The sequence below is a fragment of the Crinia signifera genome, chromosome 11 (assembly GCF_055691185.1).
Source record: "Crinia signifera chromosome 11, ASM5569118v1, whole genome shotgun sequence".
Classification (NCBI taxonomy): domain Eukaryota; kingdom Metazoa; phylum Chordata; class Amphibia; order Anura; family Myobatrachidae; genus Crinia; species Crinia signifera.
The window spans coordinates 83,592,490-83,604,753 of record NC_139227.1 but is presented as its reverse complement, the minus strand read 5'-3'; the positions used below and the strand labels follow the sequence as shown (position 1 = coordinate 83,604,753).

The 12,264-nt window shown below is 45.1% G+C and overlaps 1 protein-coding gene across 2 annotated transcripts in view; it reads right to left on the bottom strand.

Annotated features, from left to right (window-relative positions):
• The window catches only part of AP2A2 (adaptor related protein complex 2 subunit alpha 2), a 77,286-nt gene extending 66,166 nt beyond the window's left edge, over positions 1-11,120 (bottom strand). For both annotated transcript variants that reach the window (XM_083165529.1, XM_083165530.1), the window contains exon 1: positions 10,842-11,120. In XM_083165529.1, the coding sequence (XP_083021655.1) occupies positions 10,842-10,908 (67 nt within the window). In that variant the 5' untranslated portion in view covers positions 10,909-11,120. The remainder of the gene's footprint in view (positions 1-10,841) is intronic.
• Between the last annotated feature and the right edge of the window lie 1,144 nt (positions 11,121-12,264).

Below are 12,264 nucleotides of genomic sequence, written 5' to 3'. Positions count from 1 at the left end.
GTGCTTGTTTTAATATCTTAACTACAAACAAAGATAAGAATTTAAATATACTCCTTTGCCTAGGTTTGACAGATTATTACAGTATCTTAACAGTTTCTGAGCAGTCTGATTAACAAACAAGATAGGACAAACAAGCAGATTAAACACCTGCCTAAGGGCCTCTATACAGTAAAGGCCCATACACACTTGCCCATTTTCAGTGCAAAAATCTCTCAAAACGGGCGTTTTGATCGATTTTGCGATGGATAATCGACCAGTGTGTATGCCTCAGTGATGAACTGCTAGCGATGATGCACGCTACTTCATCATCGCTAACATACTCGGCCGTCTGCTGGTTTTACCAGCACGTCTACCGATGATGGCTGTTTTTTCAGTCATCATCGGTAAGTGTGTACGGCCGCCGGGCTGAAAGATGACAGACTTTCAGCCCGTCAGACCGCCCCGCTCCCAGAGCCTGCTCTACATTGGAGCATACTCACCGTTTCACCCTGACAGACTGCTCTGCACCGCCCGCTCCTCGCACACAGCAGTGACACACTCAGCACTGCATCCCACAATGCCACACCCCTCTCTGCTCCCCCGGCCACACATCACTCAGTGTCAGCGGGGCAGCACTGACTGAGAACGCCCCGCTCCCTCCCCCTGCACAGAGAACAGGAGAAAGGTATCCTACACTGCTCTCCAATGATTAATAGCCAGTAATATATACACTGCTGGCATATGCCAGCAATGTATACATTACTGACACCACTGCCCACCAATGTATATTTTTTATGGAGGCAACATACACATGGCTGGCTCAAGCAAGCCATGTATACGTTACCATTGTCACTGGCCAAAAATGTATATTTTACTATTGCGGAAACATATACATGACGCAGGTGAATGGATTTCTCCTACATGCACGGCTGCAAATAAAATTGTAACCGTACACATGGGTGGGATTTTGCCCTGGCGAGGTGGGGTTTACCTGATTGCTGGGCTCGGAATATATGCAGCCCAGCAATCAGTTCTGAATCAGGCCCCAAGAACAGAAAATGCACTGAATACAATGGCCGCTGCTCCCACCCTTGGAATTTAAACCGCGCCTATTATGAAAGATTTTCATCAAAGTCTTCACCTCCTGAAAATCTTTTGCTCTTTGGGGAAAATAGCTTAGTGTGTACGCACTACATTGGTGACAGATATATCTATCAGTCTTTTGAAATGAAAATCTTCTAGTGTGTATGGGCCTTAAAGCCCCATACACACACTAGAGGATATAGTAAAAGAGGTACTCTTTACCTAACACGGCGCCCATCGCGGGTACATTTATGTCTGGCCGCGACGCGACCGACGCGATGCCCGCGATTTCCTATTGAAAACCATGTTAAACATTGAAATCGCGTCGGTCGCGTCGCGGCCGGCCATAAATGTGCACACGATGACCGCGACGCGATGCCCACGATTTGCCATAGGAATCAATGTTAAAAGGCCCGATGGACACGATTTTCATGTTAAATGGCTGAATGGACCCGATTTTACCATAGCAAACAATGTTAAATGGGCCTTAGAGCCCAAATACTTACCCTGAACTCTGAAATGGCCCCCCCAATTGTTTACGCCACCCCACGATCAACGTCAACCCGAAGCGTGGCGAGCGCAGCGAGCCCGCGAGGGGCGGCGGTACGCGTCCTCCGACCTTTTCATACCCCCACTATCCACGTCGGCATGGAGTTGAGAATAGAATAGTGTGGCGAGCGCAGCGAGCCACCGAGCCCGAAGCGTGGCGAGCGCAGCGAGCCCCGCGAGGGGACGCGGATACCTTCACAGGTAAATGCGTCCCCTCGCGGGCTTCACAGGTAAACGCGTCGCCACGGACACCTGTGAAGCCCGCGAGGGGACGCGTATAACTGTGAAGGTATCCGCGTCCGCTCGCCACACTATTCTATTCTCAACTCCACGCCGACGTGGATAGTGGGGGTATGAAAAGGTCGGAGGACGCGTACCGCTGCGCTCGCCACGCTTCGGGTTGACGTTGATCGTGGGGTGGCGTAAACAATTGGGGTGGCCATTTCAGAGTTCAGGGTAAGTATTTGGGCTCTAAGGCCCATTTAACATTGTTTCCTATGCTAAAATCGGGTCCATTCAGCCATTTAACATGAAAATCGTGTCCATCGGGCCTTTTAACATTGATTCCTATGGCAAATCGTGGGCATCGCGTCGCGGCCATCGCGTCGCGGCCATCGTGTGCACATTTATGGCCGGCCGCGACGCGACCGACACGATGTCCATGTTTAACATGGTTTTCAATGGGAAATCGTGGACATCGCGTCGCGTCCGGGCATCTTTAGCCCGCATACGACGCGATTTTTTACCTCACGATGCCCACGATCAAGATCGTGGGCGCCGTGCTAGGTAAAGAGTACCGTAAAAGATATTGAGAAAGGGTTTACTGAGCAATTTCTATACAATATCGTTGAGGATGCACGCTCCAGATTTGCTGTTGATGGCCAAAATTTGCATTGGTCATGGACAACCAAACCAGGACACCCCAACAAGTCCTCAAAAGGCACCCCAGGGTGCTATGGCACACAGTTTGGGAACCACTGGATTATGGTATAAAAGAGAGGACAATCATTAGGTTCACACTGCAAGGTCAATAGACAAAATGCCTACATGAGCAACAAAATGTTTCTGTCAATGTCGACATTTGAGCACCAATTAGTGTACCACATGGATGGTGAAGTACTGTATGAAAAACTACAAAAACTCTTACCAAACTTTTCATGTGTCAACCTTATGCAGGTTAAGCTTAACTATGTGGACCCATGGACCGGATACTGGACAAACACACAATTTCCCGACAAAAAAAAAAAAAAAAAAAAAAAAAGACTTTACAGAGGAATTGCTTTGAAAAAAAATATTTAAAATACCAGACAGCCCTCCCAGCCAATCAGCGGCTGCCTGAATGTGAAGCCTCTGATTGGCTGAGAGCTCCTCCAGTGTTTTAAATAGTTTTTTTCAAATTCTGCCACCACCGTTGACCTCCGCCGCCCACCAGCTCTCCTGCACAGCGCTGCGCTACACCGCCGCCTTCCGTCAGCCCTCTTCAAGCACACAATGTGGCATTGCAGATGGCATGTGACATCAGGTGCTGGAAAAAGCACTTGGGCACCATAATATGAGATAGGACATGGCATTGTGATGTCGCACCCCATCCGATCGCATAGGCGTATGGGTACTATAATAACATTTGATTGCAGACATGACAAACTGTGTTTCTTCGTTAGGAAGAGATCTTTAGCATCCTCATCTCCACCTTCTGTTTCTCACTTTTCCTACAACACCCACAATAACAGCACATAAGTGAGAATAATGGCATAATTATAGATCGGAAGGAAACGTAAGCAAAGCAATCTGACAGAGGTGTCACAGGATCTTCCCTACTTTGGTACACAGCTTCTCATATCCTTACACAAGTCATGATGTCCCTGACAGCCTGGCCATTATAAGCTACATGTACACGTAGACACTACTCCATATCCTGAAGGAAGCCACTACCCCACCAACTCACACCTCAAAAGGAAAAAAACAAAAACTTAATTTTACCTTTAACCTGTGGGCTAATTGGCTCCTAACAACCTAGAGTGTGTGTGTGTGTGTGTGTGTGTGTGTGTGTGTGTGTGTGTGTGTGTGTGTGTGTGTGTGTGTGTGTGTGTGTGTGTGTGTGTGTGTGTGTGTGTGTGTGTGTGTGTGTGTGTACACATGTGGTAGGGAATATAGAATGTAAGCTCCACTGGGGCAGGGACTGATGTGAATGTTCAAATATTCTCTGAAAAGCGCTGCGGAATATGTGTGCGCTATATAAGAAAATGTTAATAAATAAATAATAAATAAGTGTTATCCCCTTGCAACTGTGCTTCTTATAAGGGTGAGCAGTAGCCAGGGATGGCCTCTCCCCATTCACTTTAAGGACATACCAGACTTTTATATGGTTTATGTTGTACAGTATGTTATGTTGTCTATGTCACTTTTTTCCCATATAACAATTTTATATAATATTAAATAAATGTATTGATTATTCCATCCCATATAGCCAGTACCCATATTTCATACTAAAGGTGTGTGCACACAGTGCGATTTTCCTTGCAATTCGATCCTGACTCGATTGGGATTGAATGGTATGCAAAATGCACTCAAGTTGATAAGATCTGTACTATATAGCCTTGCCTGACAGGACTATTTTTGTATTCGATTTCCACTACACGTCAGCGCACATTACGATCGAATCTGCATCGAATGTAGAAAAACCATTCGATGTTCATTCTGCAGGTTGAGTATCCCGTATCCAAAATGCTCGGGACCAGGAGAATTTTGGATAACGGATTATTCCGTATTTTGGAATATTTTAATATTTCAATCATGTATTTTGAAGTATCTTGCATTTATGCTGTATAAACACATAAAATACACACAAATATATTTTATTACCACATAAAATACACACAAATATATTTTATTTGTTCAAAAAACAAGGTTTCAAAACGGGAAACAAAATTTGTGTACTATCTCAGATATTGAATTTGAATGCCAAGCAATCATTTTCTTGCACATATATAGTGCCAGTTACATATCATGTCACCAGTAGTGATGTTACAAATGTCCCCAGTGAGTTTTTAGTAAAAAAAAAAAAAAAATCACTTTCTGGAATGTATGGTTTTCGGAATAATTTGGATAACGGATACTCGGATACGGGATACTCAACCTGAATTTGATTTTGCTTCTATAAGCATATCTCACCGTGTCTACCTTCTGTCATGGATGCACAGGAATTCCCATTCTCTTTTTCTACATCTGTACTTACGCCAATACCTAGTTTCACTCTCAAAACTGTTAACTGACACCTCCCCCCCAAATGTACAGTGCCAGAAGATATTATATTTTAAGTAATTTAGCAAACAGCAAATGCAATGGAAGGGATGCAGTTGATTTGCCGGCGGTCGGGATCCCGGCGGTCGGAATCCCGACACTGGAATCCCGACCGCCGAAATCCCGAAACTTTCTCCCTCCGTGGGTGTCCACGACACCCATAGAGGGAGAATAAAATAGCGTGCCGAGCGTAGCGAGGCACCGGGCCCGCTGCGTGGCGAGCCCGCAAGGGGGGGCGATCCATGTCCCCCCCTTGTCGGGATTTCGGCGGTCAGGATTCCAGTGTCGGGATTCCGACCGCCGGGAAATCGTATCGGATCCCAATGGAAGACATTGCAATAGGTTTAATTCTTAAATTGCACAACTGTGATGTGCATGGTATTTATAGTGTGGTTTTAGGAAAAGCAAAGAGGATGCAGGGAAAGAAGTCCAGGGTATCAGTAGTGCAGGATGTGCCCCCATGACCCCCATTATCATGCTGACTTAGCAGTGACTTGCATATTTGCCCACATTCCCCAACACACAAATGTTTGGAGATCTAGATTGTTCAAAAGACTACACTGTGACTTACAAAAATACTGTGTCACTACAAGCCAGCATATACACATATTCGGAGGAGGAAATCCTTTGGCTATTTACAATCAGGACAGAAATGTGAATAGGAGAAACATCTTCCTAACCAGAATCGTTTAGACACAATCATCATATAAAGATATGGGGTCATCTGGGGAAAAAAACATGCGACGGGGAATTTTTAAGTGCACGGTCAACAGAAACCGTGTGCAGGGCAGATTCCATATTTTATGAGTGTAAGTATGGTATATTGGGCCTGACTCAACTTTGTATGCAAGCATGGTGGTTGCAGTATTGTGTCGCCCACAGTTGACCCTAAGCCAAGCATGACTGATAGGCTGCGGCCAGTAAAGGAGACCATTTTACAAAATGCAGACATGGTGTCTATGTTTTGTTGTGTCAGGGTCTGCATCTTCACATGCGCATTTCCTGGCCCAGCAGAGTAAACTCCCCCGCCATCCTGACTAACATGAGGGTTATGGGGCATACAAACAGCGATTTGGGGTAATTCTGACCAGATGGCTTAGAAAATGACTCAGTCATTCCTTGTGTAGCGCTAGCGATGCACGGTCCCGCGCGTTGCTAATGCCCTACTAGATATATACTGCATGTAGAATAAATCTAGTAGGATCACCAGTGTTCTCTGCCCCTGCCGGAGAACACTGTCCCTGCCACATCGCTCAGCACACGCCGCTGGTGCATCGCTATGCGTGTAGGCCCCATTACTCAGATGGCTGATGTTTACACAGAATGTTTTGATCCTGCATTACCAAACACAGCAGTGGATCACACAAGAGATGCCTATTTACTTATGACGTCTCCTGCAGAATCAGCAGATTTCTGTACAGTCGCTGCAGCCAAAGAAGCAGATGCAGTATAAACTGCATCCATCCCTGAATCAGTACTAGAGGACAAAAAATATATAAAATATTGAGGGACAGAATCTGAGGTGTACACTGGCATGGCAGCTGAGGCTTTTGTCAGTGTCACATCTGTATCCCATTAGAAGTTTAATAAATCTCTACTGCAACAACAATATCCTATTTACACAGCTATAATCAAGATTTACAGTATAAATTAGCTTCTTTGCATCTGCTTTTATACATGCTACAAAAAAAAAAAAAAGCAGATGACAGAGGTAATTCAATTAGCATCGCAAGGATGTAGCTCCTTAGTTAAGTAACTTAATTCACTGCACTGCCCGAGATGTGCCAAGGCTTCAGCGCAGTAAACTGCCTCTCCCGGGTTAAGTGCTGGGCATAATGCTGTTCCTGCATGCAGTAAGCCTGTGTCTAGCCCAGAGTCTCCTCCCACCATTAGGAGGATACAAGCAAAAATACCCTTCTTACATTGCAATCTTACAGTGGGAGCAATCGAATAGCTGAGTGCTTAACATCGGAGCTACATCCTCATGATGACAATTAAATCACACTCTACGTTGTTGTTTAAAAATATATATTAATAATTTACCTTTCAATACTTAAGAATACTCAATTACGAGTGCAAACTGAATTCCGGAACTCAATTCCACATAGAACCTTTAAAATGTGCACATTTTGTCACAATGGTGGGATTTGACATATATATATATATATATATATATATATATATATATATATATATATATATATATATATATATATATATATATATATATATATATATATATATATATATATATATATATATATATATATATATATATATATATATATATATAGACACCTCCATTAAACCCCGAAGCATTCCAACCGTTCCAGAGATATTGCGAACATTAGAGGCGTAGATTTACTAAAATGGGAGATCTATAGAAGATGAGATGTTGTCCATAGCAACTAATCAATCTACTTATTTATCGCCTTCTATAAGTGTCATCTGATTGGTTGCTATGGGCAACATCCCATCTTCAAAAGAACTCCCATCTTGAGAAATGTACCCCTAAATCAGTAAGTGATAACCTGGAATTGTTAGTGTATCTTCGAGGAGGAAGACTACTGATCTCTATTGACAGGTATCTGAGGACTTAAATGTACACCAGGGGTAGGCAAGTCATTTTTTACGGAGTCCGAATATTTCTAATTATTTTGATCGAGGTCCACAAAACACAAAATCAAATCTCAGAACTCCATCCCATTCACCTTAGATGTTCTACTTTGAAGAGACCCCCCTCACCCTGCATAGCAGCCATAAAAAAAAAAAAAAAAAAAAAAACAATACTCCAATCATATATATCATATATTAAAACTTACAGGGAGTTGTCTGTCATGATCCCCACTGCTCTCTCCTGCCGCAGCTGCTCCTGCTGGGCCCTCCTGCTGTCACTGTGCCCTCCTGACGGGCCCTCAAGCTTCACCACATGGAGCAGACTGAGCTCCTTACAAGCGGCGCACAGGTGCGCGGTGATGTCACCCACTGACTCGCCGCAATGCATTCCTGGGACCGCTGCATTTTCAGGAGTGTGTAGGCAGTCCGCATCTCTGTCCTTTGCGGTCCAGAGATGGACCCCGGTCTGCGAAGTTGCCTACCACTGCTGTACACCATATACTGTACATTGTAAATTATTTAATTTCCATGGCAAACTGTATATATTTCCATACCTTCCTCTAAATAGAAGGACTCTATGCACCAATGACTATTACAGCAGCGATGTTAATCTTTACTTTGAAGTTTATAAATTCCCTTTAAGATTAAAAGTTTTTACCCTCAAGAATAAAGATCTTGATCCTAGATTAATTTTATATAGCAACATTATTTCTACAAAGCCTATTGGACACATTGTGTCCGGATGACAGGTCAAGAGCTAAAGTTCAGCAGTTGCAACAGGTTCACAAGTTCAAGTGGACAACAGCAACCCCCGCAACTTCAGAATCATCAGAACAATAACCTGCACCAAGCACAGCGAGGTGAACCACATGGCACACTAATTGTGCCATGTTTTTATATTTAAAAATTATAATTAAAATGGTACTTGTGGATCACGGCTCCCACGATAGCCATCGTACATGAAAAAAAATCGCATCGCATGCGATTTTTCACTGAAAAGCATCCAAATGCATTGGAATTAGTATGAAACATGTTCAATGGCCCCCAAATGGCATTTTTGAGGCTGAACCACCCCCACTATCAACGCAAACCCGAAGCGTGGCGAGCGCAGCGAGCCCGTGAGGGGCGGCGGTACGCGTCCTACGACCTTTTCATACCCCCACTATCCCCGTCGGCGTGGAGTTAAGAATAGAAAGTGTGGCGAGCGCAGCGAGCCACCGAGCCCGAAGCGTGGCGAGCGCAGCAAGCACCGCGGATACCTTCACAGGTATCCGCGTCCCCTCACGGGCTTCACAGGTGTCCGCGTGCCACACTTTCTATTCTCAACTCCACGCCGACGTGGATAGTGGGGGTATGAAAAGGTCGTAGGACGCGTACCGCCGCCCCTCGCGGGCTCGCCACGCTTCGGGTTCGCGTTGATAGTGGGGGTGGTACAGACTCAAAAATGCCATTTGGGGGCCATTGAACATGTTTCATACTAATTCCAATGCATTTGGATGCTTTTCAGTAAAAAATTGCATGCGATTTTGACAAAATCTGCAAAAATCGCATCGCATGCCATCACATGCCACTATATATGGCATGCGATGGGAGCCGTGATAATCCACAAGTACCATTAAAATTCCTAAAAAAATAAAGAAATAACAGGTCAAATCTTCACATTGCACATTGTGTAGATTTGGTACACAGCCTGCAGAACTGTCCCAATAGATATATGTACCGTCATTATTGTTCCATTATAACACACTATATGCAAGATAATTAGTTACTTAGGGCTTAAGGCCATTAAGAGCCAATCATGTTGAGTCACATGGTGTCGCCCAGGAAGATTTTTATTTGCTGCCATAAAGCTGCACATTTAGCCGTGATGCCATAGGCAGGGCCGCAATCAGGGAGAGAAATGCCAGGACTCCCGGGGCCAGAAAGAAAGGGGGCCCAGTGCTGGAGTTTAATATAATTTGTCATGAACAAATTTCAAATTTCCCATGAAGCAAATCAGAGATTCAGTAGTGTGGCCAGTGCAGCAGTCACTGGGGTTCAAGAAGGGGGGCCCTGCCCTATCCCGGGCTCCACAATATTGGATGGTTGCCCTGGCAAGCGGTACAACATACACTATGGCAAATATACACGCAAATACACATCTGATGAGAAAAAAAATAATAGACCCCATGTTATTTTACAGAGGAATATTGGTTTGTTTAAAAAAAATTTACTGCAACTAAAATAAATAGTTGTAAAAAGATAATACTTTGTAGTTCAATATATGCAAAATGTTATAGATTTATTATTTTATTAGGTAACAATTCGCAGGTCATTCCCCAACATAAGCCATCAGCCATTCAACTCCAAACATGTGTTATAAGTAAAGGTGCACATACACTGAGCCGATTTCAGCTGATTGCGACAGATGGGGCTGTGAAATCGGCTTGGTTTGATGTCCAATGCGCAGTGAATCTCAGCCAGCCAATCAGCGTCCGGCCAGTGTTTTTCAAATTCAGCAGTGCTTCCCATGCCACCGCCTGGCAAAAAGTGCTACTCACTCAGTTCCCATCCGCCGCAGGGACCCCGCTGCCCAGGTATATACATGCAATAGATCGCATGCGATGTATTGCATGTATAGTTTGGCACATCAAGTGCCAAATCGTAAGCAGCCTCCCGGGGAGCTGCCGGGGGTCTTTCAAGGGCAAACTGGTGTGACTTGTCACCAGTGTATGGGGACCTTAAGTGTCTACAAGTGTATAATAATTCACATTATTATTATTATTATTATTATTATTATTATTGTAGTAATAATAATAATAATTATAATACATACACCAGTCATGACTGTTATTAGTGCTGAAAATGCAAACTCCTAAGCCTCATTATTAATACCATAATTCATCATTAACTGTCCTGTGGTATCTTCCAAAGACCAAAGCTGGTTTATATTCATGTGTAAATTTACTGAGCAGCATCTGCATTATTGGGTATTCAGAACATGCAATGCAGGCTGCACATTATATACATACACACATACATACACTGTATATTTATATAGGCTGTACATATTCAGGATGAGCACACAGTGCATATGCTGCATCCTCCCATTGCACAGGGCATACAGTGGCCTTACAGGCACATCACACATACAGTACACCACCCTTGGCTAAGGGCAGCTTAACCCTCACAGTAATTATGCCCGTGCACCCCCCCACACACACACACACTAATCCCCCCAGCACTAGGCAGGCAGTGCCAGTTAGCAGCACACGCCCACTGGTTGGTCCCCGGGCACCAGGTGATGGCTGTGCCCAGCTCTACTGCATACTCACAGTTCCTGATGTCAGAGATGAACACGGCCAGGCCCCGCATCCCATCTCCCTTAGACACGGCGGGCATCTTCCCTACGTAGCAGGGGGCAACGCCCGGAGCCAGCTACTGGTGGAGGAGACCCGGGGCAGCCGGCGTGCCGGACTGTAATGTGACCCGCCGGGTTACTATATGACTGAGTGCGCCTCCTCCGGCCCGGCGCGCCCCCGTCCACACCTCGTACTCAGAGTAGCAGCGGGACACGGGAACGCGCGCTGAGACAGGGTAAGCGTGAACGCGCTGCTGTAAGCCCAGAGAGATAAGACAGGAAGCGCGGGCCCGGGAAATGCAAATGAGGAACAGGGGTACCGCCTTCTACAGCATTATAGGGGCGTGGCTTCCGTCACTGGTCTGACAGTAGACGTCACGCAGTGAATAGCGGTTCTCCAGCAGCAGCAGATGTTCCTCCATTAACCATTACCTCAGCGGCTGGGGATTGTCACTCCCTACTCCCTGGGAATGCTGGTATATATTGCTCCACAGCAGAGAGAGAGAGACACATATCTCCTACCTCAGGCTATACAGATATATTATTCGCTATTAAAGAATAATGATTTCCTGCCCAGTTGTTCCCATTATAGAATGATTCTGGGCTCATAGTAGTAGCACTAGCATATTATTATTATTATCTGAATTACTTTCTGGGACAGTAGGAAGTTTTCATTGTCCTTAAAGGGTTCTTGACCTTGAGCTGTGTCCTCATTTTTATTTCTCTGTTCTCATTCATTATTTGAGAATAATAGTCCTACTTACTGTAGAAGACATTCATTCTACTTACTGTAGGGCAGTGGTGTCAAACTACATGTCCCAGCATGCCCTACCACAGTTTTAGCAATCCATTGTATAAATTATGTGGCAGGGCATGCTGGGACGTGTAGTTCCACAACAGCTGGAGGGCCATGATTTTCACACCACTGCTGTAGGGGATATCCATCCTACCTACTACTTACTGGGTCTGATTCAGGATCGCTTGTTCTCATCCGAATTCGACCTCAGTCCCGATGGTCGGGGCTTGTGCAAACCCCAGCAGGGAATGACTTCAGCGAGTTACACACTCAATGGGCCATTTGCTGCGGGAAGGGAAGGCCGGGGGCGGCTGCAGGAGACTGCCCAGCGTTTTATGGGCATCCTCATAAAAATGCTGGGTGTTCTCCTGTGGCACCAGGTGTGGCGATGCCTACTTGGAGCGGGCGGCTGACATTAGATGACTTCAGCGCCCGCCTTGTCTTCGGCACACATCGACAGAAATAGAAGTCAGTATAGACTAACTTTTATTACCGAAGGGGAAAGAAATCATTCGATGGTCAGAGACCATCGAACCATCTCTGACCATCGAATGATTTCTCTCCCCTTTGTTCCCATGCACATCCCCTCGCTTAGAAGCGA